The sequence below is a fragment of the Candoia aspera genome, chromosome 1 (assembly GCF_035149785.1).
Source record: "Candoia aspera isolate rCanAsp1 chromosome 1, rCanAsp1.hap2, whole genome shotgun sequence".
NCBI lineage: Eukaryota > Metazoa > Chordata > Lepidosauria > Squamata > Boidae > Candoia > Candoia aspera.
In genome coordinates this window covers 69,461,067-69,485,972 of record NC_086153.1, presented here as the reverse complement: position 1 = coordinate 69,485,972, position 24,906 = coordinate 69,461,067, and the positions used below count along the sequence as shown (strand labels likewise).

The following is a 24,906-nucleotide window of genomic DNA, read 5'->3' as shown; positions in this document are numbered from 1 at the left end:
AGAACAAACTATGTATTAAACTATAGTTCAACAAACCACTTTATGTTGTGAAGTTATGCTAATGGAAAGCATTGAAAAAGAATGCTTAGTTGAAGAATGAAGTGAAAGTGCCTATGGATGAGGAAAAAATGCATATAACAGAATGAATGCTGAAAAATTAAGCTGAAAGATATTTTATAATCTGTACAATGGAAGAATATAGTTGCAGATAATATAGTCAAAAAGAGCAAGGGACAGTTAAGATTAAAACAGTCAGAAAATGTAAAATGATTTTGACAGAAATAAAAATGTTGGAAGTTGCTGAAAAGAGATAAATCAGGAGTCTCTAGCAGACAGAAGGAAATTAAAAAATTAGTCATGAAAGGATTCAGAATGAAACTGAAGTGCGGGCACTCTGGAAAGAAGTTTTTAGAGACTTTTGTTGTAACAATAAAGACATTAAAAAGTGAGATTGAAACAAATGCTGTATGTTACTGTTCAATAAAAAAATAATGAAAAATAATACATGTTGTGAGAATGCTGAAAAACAAAACAGTTATGGGTGTAGTTAGCATAACTGAAGAAATGTTAAACTGTGAACACTGCATCTGTGCCTGATGGTGGGAAAAATGCCAATATTATTTGACCATACAAAAGGAAGGTGGCAAAACTAAACTGGAAACTATTGATTAGTTTGTTAAATGAGCTTGAGAAAGTGTTTGACAGACTTCTGATTGAAAAAGTACAACAGCTGAGACTGAGCAAAATTTGGGAAGTCAATGCAACTTTATGCCTGGCAGGGATAAACAGACCATATTTTTGTTCCTGAGCAGGTAATTAAGAAATAGATTGATTTGGGGGGGTGTTTATTGTACACTCATTGTTCAATGAATAGGCTTGAATTATGAAATATTTTGGGAATATTTTGCATGAGTAGAAGATTGGCTGCTGAATGCAGAAAAGCAATATATGACAGAAGCGTATGTGAAAATAAATGGAATGTTCAGCAAACAATTCACCACTGAGCAGAGAGTATACATGTTGTCCCCTTAGCTTTTTAGGTATTAATGTATAAGGAATGTTTGTAGTGGTATTAGAAGTGAGTTGGTTGTGTGTATTTTTATATGGAGTTTTTTTTTTTAATTGTATGGCATAGCAGTTCGCTGTTCATGCTGATTTTTCTTGCTGGGAAATCCTTGTGAGGTCCAGCAGCCAGATGTGTAGACTATTTAGCTGTGACAAGTCACGTTGCCTGGGGTGCACCATGAGGAGACTAGTCTACATTGCACCGAGTTGGGCTGAGAGAAAGTGACTGGCCCAAGGTCACCCAGCCGGCTTTCATGCCTAAGGCAGGACTAGAACTCACAGACTCCTGGTTTCCAGCCTGGAACTTTAACCACTAGACCAAACTGGCTCTCTTATATGGAGATTATGCTGTGTTATTGGCTGACAACCCTAATAATCTGGAGCAAATACTAGTTTAGATGCAACAAGGAGTGTGGATCTTAAAATTTTAATGCAGCAAAGGTCAAGGCAGAGAGCCAGTTTGGTCCAGTGATTAAGGCTCCAGGCTAGAAATCAGGAGTCTGTGAATGCTAGTCCCACCTTAGGCATGAAAGCCAGCTGGGTGACTTTGGGCCAGTCACTCTCTCTCAGCCCACAATGTCAGTCTCAGGGGACAAGCCAGTTGGTCAATTTCTGTTGCAACCAACAGATAATTTGGTTGATCTGAAAAAGCGGACCCTGCTCCTGCGGGAATAATGCCAGTAAGAAAAAAGTAAAAATAAAAAACCAAGGTAATTGTGCTTTACTGTGAGAACGAAAGACCAATTGCTAGTTATATATGAATGAGTAAAAAATCAGAGCAAGTAGATGAAATCTGTATCTAGGAAAAATATTTACTAAAGATGCAAAAATGTATGGGGAAACTAAATGTTGCCATCTTACCATTTCTTTTTCTCTGGTTTGCTATTTCTTATTCTCTTAACAATACTTATCTTGAAAGGGAACAACATAATGGGTACATAACTACAGAATGTCAGCAGTGTTTTTACTGCTGTCACAGTAATAACTTCAAGATCAAATAGATTTTATGATCTAATGGGGAAACATTTTAACCACTATTTAACTTGCATTCATTGTTTCTGGAAAGGTTTGAACACTTGTTTCAGCTCAATCCTATATAGGTTTACTCAAAAATACCACTTCATTCAAGGGAACTTGCTTCCATGCTAGATAAGTATGCAAATACATTATATACAATGATTACCATCTTCAAAATATATGATTTCGCTTATCATCACTGAAAGCATAGGAAGAGCAAAAGACACTGATTCTTGTGTCTAGGCTAACATGACTGTTAGTCATGTGCAAAATATTTTGAAACAGAACCATTCCAAGTGTGAAACAAGCTTCCTCAAACATTTTGATTTCAGTTCAAATTTGAAGTATTTGTCACATCCTTATAATTTTTCAGTACAAGCAGCAATTGGGCTTTACTGGCAGAAGGTTACAGTTAAGTATTTTACAGAAGGACTATATGAATAATAAATTCTCAACCACCCTTTTTAGGAATTATAAAGTATACATTCTTTCCCAAGAGTAATTTTAAAATGGGAAAATTAAAAGAAACTGAACTAATTTAATCAATTCATCCAGTATATAAAATCAGACTCTCAGACCTGCTCTGTCTTCAGGATTCTCAAGCTCCACTCACTTGTAATGACCCCTTTAAGAGCTGTGTACCTAGTATAGCAGCCAATAGTTTGCCTTATACTTCTGTGATATTTACAACTGCTAAACAACTCACTGAAAATTTCTATCACTGTTGTAATAAATCACCAATGCATATAGACTTTATACTTGCACAGCAGTGGATAACTGAATCTACAAATCACTATTGTGGAAAAGTTAACTGCTAGATACTATATTACCAATATCACAAAATCCTTTAAGTATACAGTATAGAACTGGGATATGGGGCACTTCACTTCCAAAAGTGGGCAGAAGCAGGTAAAGAAGTAAATGTGTTCCTTGAATGATGTACCATCCAAAAGAATCCTTAACTTTTAAACATTGGTTTTTGATGTTTGACAATTTTGAACTTGCACACATTATAGCATCTTAAACCTTTGAGCAATCAAATGTTATTCAGCACTAACTTTTATTAACAATTTATAGACACAGACTATTTTTTTTTAAAAAAAGATTAATTTGAAGGCAGTTACTATTCATTAGGAAAATTACCTACCATCATTTGTTTTAAATAATTATATGAGTATCTCATCCAAAAACTTACAGGAAGGATTACCATATAAAATCAATGAACTAAGGACAAAGCAAAATGAAACACTGGATAACTTCACATATTATACTAAACCATAATGTAATTTGCATGTGGCTTAGCAGGATGTTCTAAACCCAGCCACTGCAGTTTGCAAATCACCGATGTCTAGGTGTGACATGTTAATCCAGCCAGTGAACTTAAATGAAAGGATACTATGGTGTTTTCATATAAGACTCAAGGGTGTGATCACTGAAAACTTATCATATATCACTTATTTTTTAAGACTGCATGTTGTTGGTCCCTCACTACTGAAAATAGATTAAAAGGAGTCAGTATAGGAAGACACATTGTCTTGTTACTTTTTAAAATGGGAAATAGCATAATGTAGTAGAGATATATGGTGGTGTTGGCAGCACCTATTAAAAATTACTTCAGATGCTAACAAGTAGCACAAGTCTTCAGCTTTCTTACCACTGGTACCATCTTCTGAACAACCACAGCTCATTTTTAAAGCAATTTCTAATTAGGATGCATTGTATTTTGTCGAATGCCAGATACCAGATTAGCTCGAATGCAAATATACAAAAGTACCTATATAAGAACACCGTTTTGAACAGAAAACCTCCTCTTCCCTTCCCCCATCTCTAGCATCCAGCTCCAAACAATTAGTGGATGAGATCACAAAAGAAGACTCATCTGTAGAGCTATCATTTGTTTCCTAGGAAGGCCAACTATCTCTTTCATAGTATATCGGGTATTTCAAACCTAAGATTTTGTTTAATTGACTTTAATAATGGGTATACTTCATTTTCCAGAAACCTGCTATAGCTATATACGTTATATGTGCTCTCACAATAAATGATTTGCAAAGATGCCTTTGACAAAAGATATTTTTGTAATCATTTTAAAGAAGCCATACATATTTCCTTCTGGAACCTTTTATGCACAGAAGATTACAAGGACAATGTAGACACAGATGTTATCAAAGAAAAGAGGAGAGGGGGGGGGAAAGGATTCAATATAGTCCCTCCCACAGGGATCTCTTTAAGAAGGTGTAAAGCTATGCATCATTTTAGATAGGTTTGCTTACATTCAGCCTATAAAGCAGGGTGAAAGCAGAATCTTTTTCTTTCCAACAAATCATGCACACGCCCTTTCATTTATGCGTTAAAAAGACAAACCCGACAGCTCACAAAACTAGTCGGGAGCAAATGGACAAAGAAGAAACCGTATAGTTGCAAAGGAAGGGGGGGGGGGGGAGGAAAGACGACGACCCAGAACAAAACGCCCAAAGCAAAGCAGCTGCCCCCTCCTCCACCCATCTAGCCGCGTCTTTCCAGAAGGGCTGCTAGAGCTTGGCGGGAGCTGAAGCCAGGAGCCTGAACTCGGGGGGGGGGAGCCTCCACCCCACGCGCGACCGAGCGCCCGGGGGAAGGCTGGCCAACTTGAAGGGGGGAGGAGAGGCAAAAGAGGAAGCGGATGGTTGAGTAGCTCCATCTGTATCCAATCTGGACCATCCCCCCTCATATTCATGCAGCAGCAGCAGCCGCCTCTACTGACTTCCAAAGGGACAGCCCTCCACGGCCAGGAATAGCAAAAGCCCGGGCGAGCCACCAAGGGGGAACGGAGCAGGGCAGAAGCGCCAGGAAAATGATAATCATAGCAGTAGTAACAGTAATACTACTGCTACTAATAAAAATGCGCCAGGAAAATATTATGATTATTACGGTTGCTCCGTATTAATTGGAGCATCAAGTACATGCGGACCCGCCCCAGGTTCGAAATCGCTCCCGAGGCAAGCAAAGGAAGGGGCCGCGAAAAAACAGACGATGCCCCGAATGTGTTGCTCGCTCGCTCCCGGGCAAAGACACCCTTCCCCCGCCCCCGGCAAAGGATCCCGCAGCATCACTCACTCACTCCCCCTCAGGAAGCCTGAAGTGCCGGCTCTTCTCCCAAAGCAAAGGCGCGCGGGGTAGGGGGCAAGTCAAGGGCGATCGCTGACCCTCCACCAACCTACGTTGTTCCGCCTGTAGCAACCGCTTTAACGTTATTCCTACCATAAAGCGGCTAACGGCGCGGAACACAGGGAAGCTACTGCGCAGGCGCCGTCCTAGGGAGCGACATACAAGCGGGGGGGGAGGAAAGAATGGATTTGCCTCAGAACGTGGCCAATGCGCAGGCGCCTAGAGGAAGAAGCCGATTCTTGACGCGCAGGCGTCATTTTCCGGACTGAGAAAGGCGAACTTTGTGTTGCTATTTGGGTCTGTGTTTTCTTTTGGTGGAACGAACTAGTACCGTTTCGAAAGGTTTAAAGGTATAATCTGTTTGGCGGTTCTGTTTGGGAACATAAGAAGGAAAAATATGGTTCCTCCTATGAAAATTCTTTGTTCGTCTCATCTTTGTCCGGGATAGAAGTGAAAAGTAAGAACGCGTCCACCAAAAGCGAACAAAAATGCCATCTTGCCTTCGCCCCCCACCCCCCAAAATAAAATAGTGTTTTGTTTATAATAGTGCTGGCAGCTTCGCAGAGCCAACGAATCCACCGCATTTACATTGTTGTTGCACAAAACAACAATTCCCAGAGAGCAGCGCGGCAAAGGCTTCCTCGACAGAACAGCGTTACGGCGTGTTGCATTTCGGGCGAAAGAGGAAGCCTTCTGTCTCCTACGTTCGAGGCAGCGCAACAGACGTCACTCGCTTAGCGGCAGGCATAGCGGTCTTCAAAGCGGGACTCGGGAAAACGCCGTTTCTTCGTTGTCTAGCAACAAGCCGCTTCGCGAGATACATCGGAACATCCCGACGCCGTCCCTGGGGATTGTAGTTGCTTCTTAGCCGCCGTGGCTATTTCGTGCAGTACAAGAGGGACGGCGTTGAACTACAGAGACCGGCAGCCCGCGGAGAAAGCTTAGCAGGGGTTACTTCTCACACTTCTCAATGGAGGGAGTCTCAGAAGCGATCGGGATAGGCGAAAGAGTTGCGGCGTGCAGCCCGTGGCCCGGTTGTGGCGGGTCTCCGGGTTCGTTGAATTCCGTGAGGGAAGCCGCGGGAGAGTCGGACTTGACGCAGTCTCTGGAGCGCTATCACCGAGGCTTACGCGGTGAGGACGAAGAGAAGACGGGAGGGCACTTTCGACGGCCGTTTGACTTTTGGGGCCCCCAACATTGCTAGCTTTGTACTGGCCTTTTTACAGAACCGCTTCTGCAGTCGTGCGGAGAGATCGTAGGCTTATTGGAAAGTAGGGTATTTTCAGAGACGACGACTTCAAATGTCAGAGAATGGTCTTCACAGCCTGTGTTTCTGTCTCAGGTTAAATGCTGGCACGAGGTCTTCCCTATTCTAGATCCCATTCCTTGATCTGCCTGATTGGGTGAAGTGTGAAGCTGTGGCAGATGGATATGCTCAATGACAGATACTCTCAAATGAATTTGAATTTTTGGATCATTCTTAGTCTAATTTTACAATTGCACTGGTCAGCCAGTTCAAGAGAAGGGCAAGAAAAAGATGGCCTTCTGATTCTTCTGGATGATATGACATCTTTTTATACTAGTGGTCTTAGATAGGATGACTGATTGGTTTCACACACTGAATTATGCCGTGGTTGACTGAATAAGTCAAAATAGCAGGAATTGCATATCATGCTAAACCATACTCAGTTGCTTGCAACCACCTTGCTTGCAACCGCCGTAACCAAGCAAGCCATGTTATGGTTTAACATGTGTGAACTTAGTCACTGATTTGGAGGCAGAATGTTTTGGTGGATCCATTTAATAGTTTTGGTCCAACTTGGATAGTTCTAGGAAACAATAGCTAGCTTCAAGCTTTGACATCTGTATAAAAAAGCTGAATTATTTTTTTCTGGAGAGCTAAAGTGTAGTCTTATTAGTAGCCAAATGACCACAGCTTTATTTCTTCTTTTCATCAGGCCAAAGTTAGATCAGTGGAAATACTGAGTGCAGTAATGGAATAGGTGAGGACAAGTGCATTAGCTCAAACTGGATAAGAAGGAGATGCTGTGATTAACTAGGGGCTAATATGTTAGGTTCAACTTCTGATAACTATATAGATATAAGCTTACCATCTTGATTCTGTATGTCTTTAACAATTTGTAGCCCTCCCAAAGACATTCCAATAATCCCTTGATCCACCCATCTTATCTCTTGTTTACCCTGAACTGTGCTAAGCATAATTATTTTTTCTAGTCCATTATCTAGTCACATCGCATTCCCAAAGTATATGAATTTTTGCTTAGTGATCATCTCTTCAGCATAGCAGTCAGCTTTTATATCATGGGGAGTTCCTGTTTTTTTGGCATTACTCCATTTGTAACTCAATTTTTCTGTAAGATCTTAAGCAAGATGCTACTTGACTGTGGAATCTAAAGGATCAGATTTGTGGTTGAGGGTACTAATAGATCTAGCATTGTTACTGGAAATTCAAATGGCATCTGGCATATACTGCTTCTTGCTTACGCAAGTTGATACAGTGGCTACTATTATTTCTGAACATAGAGCTTGTCCATAATTATTTATGTCCTGGATAAATACTGACTGAACCTGCTTTAATGAATAGAACCTCCCTGTTATTAATGAAACAGCCCCTCTTTTCAGGCTTCTTTGGAAGCCTGATATGTGTGTGCACTGCCCTAATATGTAGTTATTCAGAGTTGTAGCTTGACTTAAAGTTACAAATAAAATATCTCTTGCTATAGAGTGAGTGAGGTCTATTCTTATACCTATGACTGTGTAACATTTTTCAGATTTTTCTCATAGTTGAATCCCTTTCCAAACAGGCAGGCATTATGTGTTCAATTTACACACATGATATCTTATTAGGGGTTCTTCTAATGCCATTACTGCCTTCCTGTCCAATACATATTTGTCCATGCAGTAATGAGGATGGCCTTCACAATTGAAGGGGGATAGAAAAATGTGGATCGAAGAGAAGCAGGCAGATGATTTGACTAAATTGACTAAATGAAACTGATTTGGGTTGGGTAGCCTAGTTTACCAGCAAATGACCAGTAAATTACTACCTGTCCAGAGTCCTTGGGAGCTGGGCAGCAACAAAGTTAAATAAATCAGTGGGAGGAAGGACTGCTGGTTGTTGCTAAATTCTATGAGATTGATGCAGTTTCTGTAGAACTGGTCACAATACTTCAGCATTATCGCTGCCATTGTTCCTGTGTCCTCTGATGCATTTGGCTGGTAACTTTAAACTTTACTGGCTGCCTAAGTAGAAAACAAACATGCAGACAGAACAATAAATATTAAAAATTCACTTAAAAATACAAACAGTTGGAAATACAAATTCTAAAATTAAAACAATAATTGACCCTGATACATTCACCACATGTTTGAGTAAGGCTGAGATCTCATACTTATCTGATAATAAGCTGTAGCATGTTTAGTAAGATTTGCTTTTAAATATAATTTAATACAATTTAGAATAATTGATCAGATTCTGCATGCTTTGAAGATCTGGAAAAGAATGGTTAAGGTTCAATAGTACCAAAAAAGGAAATATATCAATATTGGTTGAATTCTTGGTGCTGTCTGAGCTTGGTTGTTTTTTTGCAGACATTTCATTACCAAGTTAGCTAATATCATCAGTGCAAGGGAGATAGGGGTTTGCTAGCTGCTTGTCCTGCCAGTCTTGGTGGGGATGTGGCTTCCTCCTTGATAGTTCCTTGATTAGGGTATTGTTTCCTCCCTGATTGTTTAATGAAATGTCTGCAAGAAAACAATAATACGCAGAGAGCACCCAGAACCCAACAGTTCAACCCTGAGCTTTATATATTCTCTTCTACTGGGTAGCAGTATTTATTCATGTTCTATTTTTCTTTTTCTTTTTTTAAGACTCTAAAGTAACATAAGGTAGGTGAAAGTGGTCCTTACATTCCTCTGCTCTTGTACTTTTAAAAATATATATGTATTTAAAGAGTCAATTCTTTGTATGTATGTATTTAGTTAAAGAGTCAGTTCTTAGAAATTAATTGTATTGATACTAGGGCTCTATATCTCCTTTGTGAAATAACTGAAGTAACCTGTAGCTTGTTGCTCCAAGAATCAAGGTGTTGTGTCCTCTTGGGTCAGTGCCTTCAAGAACCTCATATTTTCCAAGAATGTGTGTGCAGGTTGGGCAAGTTGTCCAGTGAAGTCAAATGGATATTAATTCTTACCATTGCTCTTATAATCTAATTAAAATAATAGAGATAAAAATAACCCTGAAATCACAAAACAATCAAACAAAACCAAAGCCAGCTATGTCTACACAGCTGACATATACATACCCACCATAGAGAGAGTGGCTCAAAGGCTGTGCTAGTTCAAATGTTAAACAGCATATAATTTAAGAGGAGAGAGTCTGCTATACAACCTGTCATTTGGCAAGCACTTATTTACACAACATGATGGCATAAAAATGTGGAAAAATGGTAGAAAAATAGTTCATTAATGACTTGTTCATTATATTCTCTATACATACTGTATATTTCTTTCAGTGCCCGTGTTCTGTTCTTTCTTTTCTCCTGTGAGTTATCAGCATTTGGCACAATATTATGTGCCAAATAGGTCCGTTCAGTGCTTCAGAGGGAAAAATGTGCTTTGGAGCATCCAGGGGAGTACTTATTATAAAAAGTATATAATGGTTTGCAGCTGTCTTTTCCCTGGAACAGATGAAGAGTACTTGAATTAAATACATTTTGGTCAGTCGTGGGGCTCAACTAGTGTTTTGTTCAGTTCACCTCAGTGATCTGTATTATGCTTTAGTGCACATTTGTTTGGAATAATTATATTCTACTTTTCCACTCATGCAGCTTTCCAAAATATCTAGCCCAGTATTCAATTATAATATGAATTAGCCTCTCTGAAGATTCTGCTAGGTGTGTATCTTCTACACTGGGGAATTCTTTTTTTTTTTTTTTCAAAATAATTTTATTGAGTACTAAAGTTGTACAGATTAAACTTATACAAAAAATAAAGGAATAGGAATAAAAAATAAAAACTGCAGAAAAGAAGAAAGAAAAGAATATATTTATTCTTCTCTATTCTATAAAAATAGAAAAGAAAGAAAATATAACCAAAAAGAAATGTAAAGTAGCTTCCCCTTTCATCTCAACAAATATTAACAATTTTAACAACTTACCGCTTTCTCTTAAAATGCAACAATCTCTTCATCCCATATCCCATTTCTTATCTATAGACAATCCTTGAAACCACGTCATTCAGTCCTGATCAGCAAAAGTCGTTTAAGGGTTATCAGAAGTAACATCTATTTTAACCTTGATCAGATAAACCAACTTTATATTCCTTCTGTTTACTTTTAACAATCCTGTTTTTTAATCCCTTCAAATAATGTCCTAGAACTTGATTTCTTTTCTTTTTTCTTTGTCCCTTCCCACCAAGTCTTTCAAAACTTTAGCAGGTCTCCTTTGTAAATCCAATATAGGAAAAGTATCCAAGTCTATCTCTTAGTTGGTTGTATATCCCTTTTACATATTAAAACGTCATCCATTTTCATTTGTATATCTAGTATTTCATCTTTTTTCCGGATCATTCTTGTAGCCTGTTATTTTAAAATCCACATTCAAATCTATTTTGGTCTTATCTGGTAGAACTTGTTCCTCTTCCATAACAACATTCACACAGTCTGTCTATGATGGCAGATATTCTTGAAATTAACTTCTGAGTTCATTGTTCACATATATCCTTCAGTACATTTGATGTTAAGGAATTTTGTTCCATTATGTGTTAGCAAGTTAAATATGTGTTCTCCTTTCATTGTAATCTTTACTTCTTTTTAGCTCCCTCTAGTGTCCAACCTTCAAAGTCCCATCCTAACATGTTGGGGTGGGGTTTGGAATTCAAAACACAAGCTGTTTTCCTATGGGAAGGATTCACTCAATCTGATGGCTTCACTTGTGCAAATACAGTACTTGTGGTTGGTAAATTCTAGTTTATGTTGTAACGTGTTCAGCTGAAATATATTCAGTAAACCTTAGTTAAGCAAACCAAGCTAATTTCTTCTTATTCATTTCCATAGGTAGATAAATCCTGATAATAAATCTCATCTGTATTTGCTTATTGAGTTATAAAGAAACCTTTAATTACAATGGACGTTTAAATTATTGTTCTCAGATCGTGCTAGTAAAAGCCTTGATCAATTGAAGTATGTCTTGCGTGAAAAAGATCTGGCAATAGATGAAAGTGCAGCTCCATTGGATCAGTTATTTCCTAACACAGGCTATGAAGTTAGTGAAAATAAAGCTTGGCAGGAGCTACAATACAGCCATGCAGGTTTGAAATTTTCTATTTCTGAATTTTTTTTCAAATTAGAATTATTATCTTAGTTAAAATATATTTTACTATTGTGTTATAGTTAATCAGCTTAAAGCATTATTACGACAAGAAGAAGAAAAAGGGAGTGAAACATCACCTTCAAAGAAGAGGGGAATGTCACCCACAGTAAGTATTATCATTTTATCTCTTGTTACATGAACAAATAATTATAGTCTGTTTACAGAACAATATCAAAGTAGCATTTATGTTGTCTCATTTGATGAGCTATGTAGTTATTTAACAAGGCATTAGTAGGCTACTGTGTGTATAAGCTTTTGTATTTATTTTAAGCTACCTATTGTTCAGCACTATACATCTAGCTAATTGTGTATGATATGGACAAGGCAATGTATAAGGATGAGACAGAAGACAAAGGTTCTAAATTTATTTGGTTGTGCAGCATGTGCAAGCACATTATGGTCCTTTTAGTTAGTTTTAACAGTGAAGACATGGTTCTGAATTTCCTACAAGTGTCTTTGTATATATCATATAGTAATTTTGTATATGTACGTTTTTTTCTGAACCATCCCCTTCAGTAAAGGTTGTAAAACTTCTACTTGAAGGAAAAGTTAATCATTAAGTCCAGTGATCACTTCTGACCACTCACATATCAAATCATTTTTCTTCTGAGAGACGGAGTAGTGCAATTTTGTTCTGGAAACCTGCAAATCCAGTTTGATTAAAACCACAGCTGGACATAAAAACTCATAAAATGTTTATTTGCCTTATTTGCTTGTAGAACATATTCCCTATTACTGTTCATTGTCTTTCTCTGCCAAATGTATGGAGATATGAAGGTAAATACTACAACATTTGCTTCAAGTTTTTTTAAGCTGATCAAGAGTTATGCCTTGTTAAGATGTTATTTATTGAGTACTATCAATTTATATGCTTTATGAAAGCTAATTAAGAAATGGTCCCCTGTTAGAAGTTATTAGACAGAAGGCAAAAGCATTAAAAGATCTCTTGAAGAAGTGGAATTTTAATATAAAATTTTAAGGACTACCGAAGACTACTGAAGATTCTGGAGAGGAAGTGAGTTCAAAGGAGTATAACAGATTGTTCATCATAAATCAATTTTATCCCACAACACTGATTCAAAATATCTTAACATAGTAAGTACCATATATTTTATAACCAGTGTTACTTAGAAATTCATTCACTCACTAAAATGTATAGTCTGCCCAGTTCCAAGACTCTGGGCAACTTAAATATATATAAAAAATCATGCCACATAAATCATAAAAGAAGATTCAGATTTCATTAAACTTGAAACATGTCATCAAAACACTCCAGGGGGAAAAAAAGGGAAAACAATTTATGCTACACTCCAAATGCCCTGGTAAAGAGCCAGGCTTCCCATAATGACAGGAATGTGGGGATTCTATGACAGCATATTCCGTAGCATTGGGGGCATCACAGGAAAGGCTTGCTTCTGCCTTCCTTTTTAATCCTTTGCAGAAGGGAAACCTATATCATGCCTTCTGAGACTGATTTAACAGAGAAGATGGTCCCTTGATAGAGAATAGAACATCTAAAGATGAAGCTGTGTTGAATACATGTCAAGATAGTTTAATGTCACATTTCCTCTTTTCATTGATCAGTATGGATCTTTCTTCTGAGCAAAAGTAGTTGGGTTTTCTCCCAGTTACCTTTTACTACTTTTTGCAAACTTTGAAATTTGCCCCATTTCATTGGTTTTTAAATATGTTTAATATTCTGGGTCCATATTATTCCTTTCTCATTTACTGAGTTTAGTGCTTATATTCCAGGTTTTGTTTTATACGATAGATAGATATAGAAATAGATATACACACACACACACACACACACATATACACACACATACATGCACACACACACGAACATACATACAGTATATTACATAGCTTATACATCTGAAATGCAAAGGATGTGTTTTTAAAAGAAACTGGTGGGCCATTTGCCTAAAATTAAGAAAGGACATACTATAAACATAGCCTTTCCATCGGAGACCCCGTAGTGCAGTAGCTCTGCTTCTTCCTCAGTGGGCAGTTTCAGTCTGTGGTGGTGGAAGATTAGGGATCAGTCTGGTGTTCCCTGACATGCAGGTTGCTGTGCAGATCAGTCCTCTCTCTCCTGCTCTTTAACATTAGATAAAACCGCTGGGGAGAGGTTAGTTTAGGGTGTGGTATCATTAGTACACTGACGTTACCCAACTTTATATCATCACCTTGTAATAAGGAACTGCTGTTTGAATTGTATATTGGGGTTCTCTGTTGACACCAGTGTTATCTCTTGATGGGCTTAGCAGTATCTGTGAAGGAATAGGTTTGTGATTTTGGGGTCCTTCGGGACTCTCAGCTCCTCCTTGAAGAGCAGATGGAAGCTATGGCTAGAGGGGCCTTTGCCCAGCTTCAGCTGGTATACCAATTGCAGCCTTACTGGTGCAGGAGGACCTGGTTATAAAACATCATGCTTTCATTACCATCTGGTTGGACTATTGCGACACATTTTGCGTGGAGAAGCTCTTAAAGACTACTCAGAAACTATCACTCATTCTGAATTCAGTGAATTCAGAATTCAACAGCATATTACTGCAGGCCATGCACTGTTATTGATTGGTTTCAGGACATAATTTAAGATGTGGTATTGACTTATAAAGCCCTTTGTGCCTTAGCACCTGCGTACCTACAGGACTGCCTGCTCCAACTGGAATTTCTTGACCCATTAGTCTGAGAAACTACTCAAAGCCACACTTCTGAGAAGTGAAAGGAGCCAAAGCTAGAAAGCATTGTTTCTGTGTGGCAGTGGTAGTTCTTCAGAACAGAGATCAAGTTAGCCCCCTCTTTGGTGGTGTTTAGAAAATGTTGAGAATAGATTTATTTCAGGGACTTCCGGCGGGGACATGGTGGACTGAACAGCTGTGCCTGCAGGCGCAGCGGGCAGAACTGACAACGTGGCAGTTTTTTCCTGAAGCCCAGAAGTGTTTTTCCAGAAAAAGGAAAACACCTGGAATCACCCCATCTGTCCTCTGGACTGCTGCTTGCAGCCAGAAGATCGCAAACAGCATTTGAGCTCGACTGGTAGTAGCTAGCCAGGAGGCTGGGATGTCACCATTTCCAAGCCGTGCTGTAGCCTTAAAGGAACACTAAAACCAGCCACCCCATTTCTAAATCATCCAATTTATATTTCTCTTAGGTACACGTACCCTAAGACAGGCTTTCTACAGCAAGGAAAAGCGGGTTCTCTTGGTGCTTATTGTTATTTTTGGGATCAATTTTTTTTAAAAAATTCTAAGTTTTGGACTTCGTTTTCCATCCAAATATTAAGGAGGATTGACAGTAAACAATTGTCTCCCTGTTATTATTTTTGTACTAAATTTGAAGATATTAGCATTTTCCTACAGATTGAATTGGCTGTTTTGAACTTGCAGTTTTCTGCTTCTACTTTCCCTGGGGAATTGTCTTCATATCTCACTTTTGCTAATGTAAACACATTTTGGAGTTCTTTTGTATCTTTGACTTTTGCTGGTTAAGCTCCTAGGGGGCGCCATAATCTACTGCTTGAGACATGGAAGATTTTAAACAGACTCTGACTTCCAACAAGATTTTAAACAGATTCTTTCTGATTCCTACCAAGTTTTTATGCAAGGCATTCAGGACATTGTGGAAGATATGAGGCCTAAAATGTGTCATCTGGTTGGGGATGTCATGGATGAAACTGAGGAGTTTAACAGTGACAGAAATGTCTCTTCTAAGAGTGAGATCGGGACTTCTGTTGAAATGCTGGATGAAGATCGGATACTTGAGTTGAAGAAATTAAAGGGAGAGATTGAGTTGCAAGCCATAAGTGAAATTGATCTTCTGATGGAACACCATGGAAAAGAAGGGGTTATTATGTATGGGAGGTCTCCTGAAGAGAAGTCGGTGTTTTTGAGGGGGGTAGATGGGCTGTTCGATTTTTTAAAGAAAAAGCTCTGTGTGTATTGTGGGGATATGTAAATGCTCTGGTTTATTTTGAAGCGGGATAAGGTTTTAAGAATATCTGGATTGCTTTTAGGGTTTGGCTGATTTCATTTATCTTTAATTATTTGGATTAAGATTATTAAGGTATAATAAAAAATAAATGTCTGGTTTTGAGTTTAATATGATTAAAATTATTAAAATCCTATTATCAAGTACAATGGCAGACAATTTATATGTTTTTTAGTTCAATCTTTATTATAGTAGACAGGGGCTTCCGGTGGGAATGGTGGACTGAACAGCTGTGCCTGCTGGCTCAGCAGGCAAAGCTGACAATGCAGTAACTTTTTTGGGGCTCAGGCAGGTTTTCCTGACACCCAGAAACATTCTCCAGATCAAAGATAATGCCTGGAATCATCCTATTCTGGACGACTGCTTGCAGCCAGAAGATCACAGTGTTTTGCATTCGACTGGTAAGAGTCAGCTGGGAGGCAGGGACTTCATCACTTTCCAAGCCACACCGTAGCCTTATATGGACATTAAGATCGGCCACCCCATTTCTGAATCACCAATTTGTATTTTTTTTTAAGTATATGTACCCCAAGAGAGACTTTCTACAGTGAGAAGAAGCTGGTTCTCTTGGTGCTTAATGTTATTTTTTGGCTTACTTTTTTTAAAAATTCTTTTAAGTTTTGGATTTTGTTTTCCTTCCAAAGGAAATTCCAAAGATTGAGAGTAAACAATTGTTTTCCTGTTATTATTTTTGTACTAAATTTGAAGATATTAGCATTTTCATACATGTTGGATTGGCTGATTTGAACCTTCAGGTTTCTGTTTTCACTGTCTGCTATCTCACTCTCACTTTATGTAAACACACTTTGGAACTCTTCCATATCTTCAACTTTCACTGATTGAGCTCCTAGGGGGTGCCATAATGTACTGCATGAGACATGGAGGATTTCAAACAGATTCTTTCACCAGGATTTTAAACAGATTTCTTCTGACTTCTATCAAACTTTTATGTAAGATATCCAGGACATTGTGGAAAATATGAGACCTAAAATGTGCCATCAGGTTGGGGATGTGGTGGATGAGATTGAGGAATTTAAGAGCAATAGAAAGGAGTTTTTTTGAGACTGAGATTGTGATTTTTGGTAATGGAGTTGGGGAAATTTAAGGGAGAGAGTGATCTGTAATCCATAAGTTAAATCGATCTCCTGGTGAAATGCCATGAAAAGAACCTGGAATCTTTGAGGGGGGCAGTTGGGCTGTTTGATTTTTTCAAGAGGAAAGCTCTGTGCACATTGTGGGGATATGTAACTGATTTGGTTTATTTTGAAGTGGGATAAAGGTTGAAGAATGCTCATCTGGTTTGCTTTAAGGATTTGATTGGTGCTATTTGCCTTTAAAGATTTGGATTTACTGTTTTGAATTGGCTTTGTTTTCTTGGGTTTATTAAGATTAAAATTATTAAAACTGTTGTATTAGGGTTAAAGAATGTTTATCTGGTTTGCTTTAAGGATTTGATTGATGTTATTCCCTTTTAAAGATTGGAATTACTGTTCTGAATTGTCTTTGTTTTTTGGGTTTATTAAGATTGGGATTATTAAAATTGTTGTACTATTAAGTGTAATAGCAGACAACTTATGTGCTTGTTGCGCTGCGGGTTAAACCGCTGAGCTGTCGATCGGAAGGTCGGCGGTTCGAAACCGCGCGGCGGGGTGAGCTCCCGTTGCTCGTCCCAGCTTCTGCGCACCAAGCAGTTCGAAAACATGCAAATGTGAGTAGATTAATTGGTACCGCTTCGGCGGGAAGGTAACGGCGTTCCGTGAGTCATACTGGCCACATGACCCGGAAGTGTCTATGACAACGCCGGCTCCAAGGCTTTGAAACGGAGATGAGCACCGCCCCCTAGAGTCGGACACGACTGGACTTTACGTCAAGGGAAACCTTTACCTTTACCTTAAAGACAGAAATATATAGAATAGTTATGTTTTATCTTTTGGAGGGGAGAAAGATGTTTAGGAGGTTTATATGAACTTTTTTTCTTTATTTTAATATAAAGGGGAGGAGTAACTGTACTTAGTGATTTTTATTATGTGTTAAAATGGAATGACATATAGAAATAATGTGGTGTTTTGGTTTAATGTAGAGTAAGAGATTGATTATGGAAATGTTTGTATATCCTTGCTGTTAAAAGTCAGAAGCCATATCTTTTAGTAATTTTTTTAAAAAAATTCTCTTGTGTTTCTGCACCTGTTTAGGCTTTTTTTTCTTTTTTTTGTAGGTTTTTTTGGTAGGTTTTATTTTTTTATTGAAATCTAATAAAATTTACTTTATTATAGTAGATAGGAATGTATAGAATAGTAGTAGGAAGGAAATAAATAAATGTTATGTTTGGGGGGGAAGTTGATTAGGAGGTTTATATATATTTTTTTCTTTTAATATAAGGAGAGGGAGCAAGTATTTAATGATTTTTATAATGTGCCAATGGAATGATTTATAGAAATAATGTGATTTTGGTTTAATATAGAGTAAGGGATTGATTTTTTAAAATTGTTGTGTATCCTTGCTGTTAAAAGTCGGAAGTCACCTCTTTTTGTAATTTTGAAAAATTTTATCTTGTGTTTCTACACTTTGTTAGTTTTTTCTTTTTTCTTTGTAGTTTTTTTATTTTTCTGTAGCTTTTATCTTTGCATGAAACTTAATAAAATTCTTACAAAAATAGATTTACTTTCCTAAGTTTATGCACTGCATCATGTCTTACTCTTTTATTGTTTTTAATTTGTTACTACTCTTTTAATTTTTAAATTTGCTCTTTTAGTTGGAAGGGTTTATTTTAATTGTTTCATTTTAACCATACCATGGCTGTTTTAAATGCTATATTATAATTATGTAAGTCGCTAAGAGTCATTAGATTGCTTTGGGGCATAAGTTTAAAATGTAAAAATACCCTGTTCCTTGCTGATGGCAGTCTTATATTCCAGTTGATAAAAATCATAAGGAGATTAGGAGTTTGGATGGATGTGCTCACAGAGACAGAGACAAGATGTTTCTAAATTGTTGGTCCCAAGGTATTTAGTGGAAAGCCCAGGTTGTTATCTTCTCAAATAGTTCAGTCCATCAACAAGTAGTCCAAGAGTCCTTTGGTAAGTATTTCATCCAGCTTACTTACATATCAATGCTTGTGTACTTTCTGTACATGCATATGTACCTCTGTTAGGATTAATCATGATAGATAAAAGGTAATAAGCAAAAATGAATAAACTTTTACCTATCATGCTTAATCCTCAAAGAAGTACATATATGCAAGTACAGGAAGTACGCAAGCGATGTCAAAACAGTGACCGTGTAATTAAAATGAAAAAGGCAGTACAAATCAGCAGTGTTGACATTCTATCTGCTTTAGGAGCTTTTTCTGAGTGGGAAATATGAATCGTCTGGTAACAGGCATTTATAGCAGTAATTCAGGATTTGCTTCCTCAAGCTTTGTTTCATTCTTTTCCTGCACCCACCCACTCAGGAAGGCCTCATTCTACATTGAAGTATCCTCCTATCCTCCTGAACATTTACCATTCCACTACAGAATGGAACCCATTTGATACAGCTCTTAATGTAAAATATTCTACTTTAAAATACTGATTCTAATATGAAACAGTTTGGAGATAATCTTATCTAAAACTTATAAATATGACTGTTTTTTTTTAATTTTCTCTAGAGAACATCCAAAACTACTGATCAAAGTTTACCTGCCATTTCTGATCTTGTTCCCATCATAAATGATCAGTCTCAATATATTAATCATTTAGAGGCTGAAGTCAAGTTTTGCAAGGTATGGTACATAATACATTAATTATTTTATCTATGTATGTATTTATTTATTTATTTATCATATTTTTATTACCGCCCATCTCCCCCACTCAGTTATGATCTGTTCTTTCAAGGAGGCCTTTATTCAGCTACCATTAATATTTGAAATTTTAAACCCACAATTATGTATATTCAAAAAAAGAAAATTTGTTTAGTACCTGAAAAGAAAGCATTTCATTTTATTTTTATTGGTGAAAAGTATATCTCAGCCAATAGGTTCAGATGTATCTGAAGTAGGAAGTAACTGTGTCTAATACCATATTAAAAACATGAAGGTTTGAACAATAAGTAACAAATAGTTTAGTTGCCATTTGGCTGGGTTTAGAATATAATGGCAGCTGGGAATAATTGCTTTTCTCTAGTCTTTTTCCAATTATACTTGCCTAACATAGCTAGGGACGCAGTGGCGCTGCGGGTTAAACCGCTGAGCTGCCGATCGGAAGGTCGGCGGTTCGAAACCGCGCGGCGGGGTGAGCTCCCGTTGCTCGTCCCAGCTCCTGCTCACCTAGCAGTTCGAAAACATGCAAATGTGAGTAGATCAATAGGTACCGCTTCGGCGGGAAGGTAACGGCGTTCCGAGTCATGCTGGCCACATGACCCGGAAGTGTCTATGACAACGCCGGCTCTAAGGCTTAGAAACGGAGATGAGCACCGCCCCCTAGAGTCGGACACGACTGGACTTTACGTCGAGGGAAACCTTACCTTTACCTTTACCTAACATAGCTATGTATCTAGTAGCATACCCTTTTCTATGCATACCTTTTTGGCTCACATGTGCATAGTTTTCATAAACATTTCTCACTGGATTTCCTTTTAATATAAATAGTCATTGGTTAACGACAGTAATTGAGACTGGGAACTCTGTTGCTAAGCGACGCGGTTGTAAAGTGTGACCTCATGTGGCCACACAGACTTACAACGGCATTTCCAGCAGATCCAGTTGCGGTTGTTTGGTGGATCTCACGCAGTTGTTAGGCGCAACACCACATGATCGCCATTTGCAACCTTCTGCCGACTTTCCCATTGCCCTTGCTTGTTGGAAGCCAGCAGTGAAGGTTGCAAATGGCAGTCACATGACTGCAGAAAGCTGTGACCATCATAACTGCAAGCTGGTTGCCAAGCTCCCAAATTGCAATCATGTGACCACGTGGATGCTGTGATGGCCACAACTTTGAGGACTGGCTGTCAGTCTCCTCGTTCAGTGCCGTCATAACTTCAAACAGTCACTGAACAAATGGTTATTAACCAAGGACTACCTGTACCTGTAATTCACTGAAATTTTTATTGTGAACCGCCCAGGGTCCCCCATGTGGGGGATACGGGTGGTGATAAAAATAAGATAAAATTAAATAAATTGAAATATATTTTACTTATGTGGGTTATTTTGCACTTTGTATATAATAAAACTTTCCCCTCCTCGTTTATTATAGTTTAGAACTCTAAATATAGAAAAACCCTACAAAGTTGGCCAAGCAATGTCAGACTTCAAACAATAAAAACACAGCTCTTTGATTTTATGCAGGTTTAAAGAATAGGGAAAAATTATTTTTTAAACTCATGTTTCATTAGTATTAGTAGTATTTTGGTGAAAATGATGTTTTTAATGAAGGAAAGGGACTTTGGAGTATTCCAGTAGCATATTACTTCATCCAGGTTAGAATTGGTCAGGAATCCCTTTTGTTGTTTGATATGTCCCTAAACTAAGCTATGCTACCAATTACATTGATATCAGATTTTATGCAAAACTGTTAATCACACTACTGTCATGTTCTGGGAAGAGCATTGGTGCAATTTTTAAAATAATCACATTCTATTCATAATATACATACTCAACTTTCTAGGAAGAAATGTCTGAATTGAAAGCACGTATACATGTTGTTGTACTTGAAAATGAGAAGCTACAAAATGATCTGAAAATGATAACAGAGCAGACTTTGAGAGAGCGAACTGTCCTTGATGACTCAGTAAGTTCTGTGGAATTTAAAATGTCAAATTTAAATGAAAATTTAATCTTAAAATTTTATTTAATAAGAAATCAATCTTTAGGAGATTTAATAATGCATCAAAATAAGTCACATACATGCAGCTTATGTTACTAGATATACAAACATAGAAATAGATGTGTATTGCACATATTCATAAGGGCAGAATTCATTTAGTATTTCTTCCTTTCAAAGAATCATGAAATTATAAGAATTAGAAGGAACCTCAGAGATCATCTAGTCCAACCCCCTGATTTGGGCAGGATCTGTTAAAGCATTTTGGATGGAGGGCTATCCACTCTCTGTTTGAAGGCTCCCAGTGAAGGAGAAGCAAATCACTTGATTAGGCAACCTGTTCCACAGGCTGGCAGCCTTTACAGTCAGGAAGTTGTTCCTAATATCTAACCAGAAGTAACTTCCCTGTCATTTCAGGCCTTTGGTCCTGGATGTGCCCTCTGGTATAACAAAAAGCAAGTTGATTCTTCCTCTCTCTGACGATCTTTTACATATCAGAACACTATTATCATATCTCCCTTCAGTCTCCTCTTCTGCAGACTAAACACACCCAGTTCTTTTTATTATTCTTCATAGGATTTGGTTTCCAGTCTCCTCAATACCCTCTGAACTTGTTCCATTTTGTTGATATCCCTTTTAGACTGAGGTGTCCTTATCTCCACACAGTATTCCAAATGGGGCCTGGCTAATGCAGAACAGAGTTAGAACCATTATTTCCTGTTAATACTTCCCAGAATAGCATCACACTGTAGACTAATGTTGAATTTGTGATCTGTTAGAACATTCATATCCTTTTCACATCCACTACTGCCAAGCCAGGATTCCCATGCTGTACTTGTGCTTTTTACTTTTTCTTCCCAGATGCAGGACTTTAAATTTCTCTCTGTTAAATTTCATCCTGTTCATTTTGGCCCACCCTTTAAGCCTATTTCTTGATTTTATTTCTTTTTCTTCTAAAGTATTAGTCACACCTCCTAGTTTTGTTTCATCTGAAAATTTGATAATCATCTCTTCCACCACTTTATCCAAGTCATTAAAAATATTGCTTAACACAGGGCCCAAGATAGGCCTTCTGACACTCCACTCAGTACTACTGTCCAAGCTGATGTGCAACCATTTATATGTACTCTCTCAGTGCAATCATTCAGCCAATTATAAAACCATCTAATACTTGTATCAATCTAGCTCACATTTTACCATTTTTATTAATGAGGATATCATGAGAGACTTTGTTAAGTGCTTTGCTGAGGTCAAGTTACATTATGTCCATGGCATTCCTTTGATTTATACACTTAGTATCTCTGTCAAAAGATGAGATGAGGTTAGTCTGGCATGATTTGTTTGTGAAGAATCCATTCTGCTTCTTGTTAATAGTTTCCATCTAATCCAAGTGTTTATAACCATGCTGTTCAATAATCTGCTTGAGGACTTTGCCTAGTAGAGGTGTCAATCTGATAGATCTGTAAATCCCAACGTTCTCTTCTTTCCCTTGAAGATGGGGATGATATTTGTTTTCTAAACTTCTAGGACCTCACCTTTCTTCCAGGAGTTCTCAAATGCAGCTCACATAGCCATAGTGTGTTTTGCCAAGTGTCCAAGCAGTGATCAGGTGCTCAGACAATGGGTTCTTTTAGATCCAGAGACAATAAGCACACCAGTGGATAAAGAGAGTTTAAGCTTTATTATAAACTTAAGCAAACAAATTTAAAAAGAAACACAGTTTAGGCAGATTAAACAGAAGCATAAAAAACATAGCATAAATAAAGGAAAATCATTACATACCAAGCAAGTTGAAACCCCATCTCCATAGGCTTCCAGGAGCTAATAAGGACAGCGGAGATACCCCAGGGTGGCTCAATATCCACGACACCCAGCGCTCAGATCTGTGCAGAAGCTCCCAAACTCAGAAGACAATCCTAAGAGTTTTATCAAAGTCTGGCCCTAAAACCTCGTGATCCTGTTTCCATGGTAGCGAGGCTGTATGACCTGACCTTGACTAGGATGGTTCTAAGGGTCTGGAGCACCTGTTTCCAAGAGCCTGGGAAGCTATACAGATAAGCTGGTGCTTAACAAAAACAATCTTGAGGTTTTCTCTTATCCCCCCTGCCCCCATTCCAAACAGAAATAAAAAAACAAGCCAGTATAACTTGGAGTCCTTAGTGCTCTCTGAGCCGTGTTGTTTTCTTGCAGACATTTCATTGCCAGACTAGGCATCATCTTCAGTGCGAAGAGGGAGTGGGACTTGCTCTCAGTTTATATATACTTTGGCCCATTGTATCATTACCAGGGACTCCCGCATACCACACAGCTAAGGAGCTTACAAAGAAACTTAGGCATCTCACAGAGGAGAGTGAATATTCTATCAACTCCCCACTAAATGCCTCCAGAAAATCAAAAACCTAAAAATAGAAGAAGATGAGATCATGGTGTCATTCGACATTACAGCTCTCTTCACATCCATAGACCCGACACTAGTGAAAGAATCCATGGCTGCAGTTCTGCGCAACACACCTGACCTAGCCAAATACACCAGAATAGAAATACCCATGATAATGGACCTCATCAACCTCTGCCTTACGACCTACTTTCAGTTTGATGGACAAATATACCAACAGATCAAAGGAACACCCATGGGATTACCTATTTCAGGACTTATACCAGAGATTGCAATGCAGCATCTGGAAAGGATAGCACTTCCATACATACAACCCAAAGTATGGATCCATTATGTAGATGACACTTTCATCATAACACGAAAGAAACAACTGGGAGAAACTCACAAAACCATCAACATCTTTAATGGAATAAAATTCACAAGGGAGGAAGAAAACAACACACTACCATTCCTGGACATCCTCATCAGTAGAGGAAACTATGGCAAGTTAGAAACACAAGTCTACAGGAGAGCTACCCACACCAGCCAAGGGCTCTATTATCAAAGTAACAATCCAACCTCCCACAAGAGAAGCTGCGTAAGAACATTATTCAGACGAGTGCTTACACACTGCAGCAACCCAGAACACCAGAAAAAAGAAAAAGGTCATCTGTACAGCATCTTCCAGCAAAATGGATACCCGCTTACCTTTATCAAAAAGTGCCTCACCACCCAACCCATTACAACCCAACCAATAGAAGCTATGAAAAGGATAACATCAGAAACATCTCAGAAACTACCAACAGACTGTTACAACTGCATGGCATCACCGTAGCACATAAACCAACTAAAACTCTTCAAAACATATTAAGTAACCCAAAGGACCCAATAGCCCAAGAATAAAAAACAGGAGTTATTTACAACATACAGTGCAAAGACTGTAACAGCCACTATGTAGGACAGACAGGCAGAAGACTAGCAGAGTGCATCCATGAACACCAACTAGCAGTCAGAAGACACGATGAGAACTCCTTAATCTCACAACACATGGACAGACTCAAGCATAGTTTCAACTGGGAAACTGTGAACATCCTAAACCAAGCCAAATCCAGAAATGCCA

General features: G+C 38.2%; 2 protein-coding genes across 2 annotated transcripts in view; one reads left to right on the top strand and one right to left on the bottom strand.

The window, feature by feature from the left end:
- CEP170 (centrosomal protein 170) overlaps positions 1 to 5,324 on the bottom strand; it is an 83,169-nt gene extending 77,845 nt beyond the window's left edge. The window contains exon 1 of the mRNA XM_063306264.1: positions 5,179 to 5,324. The gene's annotated coding sequence lies outside the window, so the exon portion shown is untranslated. The remainder of the gene's footprint in view (positions 1 to 5,178) is intronic.
- A 532-nt stretch (positions 5,325 to 5,856) lies between these two features.
- The window catches only part of SDCCAG8 (SHH signaling and ciliogenesis regulator SDCCAG8), a 132,892-nt gene continuing 113,842 nt past the window's right edge, over positions 5,857 to 24,906 (top strand). Inside the window, exons 1-5 of the mRNA XM_063306278.1 lie at positions 5,857 to 6,362; positions 11,401 to 11,559; positions 11,642 to 11,727; positions 19,264 to 19,377; positions 21,257 to 21,379. Coding sequence (XP_063162348.1) covers positions 6,200 to 6,362; positions 11,401 to 11,559; positions 11,642 to 11,727; positions 19,264 to 19,377; positions 21,257 to 21,379 — 645 coding nt within the window. The 5' untranslated portion in view covers positions 5,857 to 6,199. The remainder of the gene's footprint in view (positions 6,363 to 11,400; positions 11,560 to 11,641; positions 11,728 to 19,263; positions 19,378 to 21,256; positions 21,380 to 24,906) is intronic.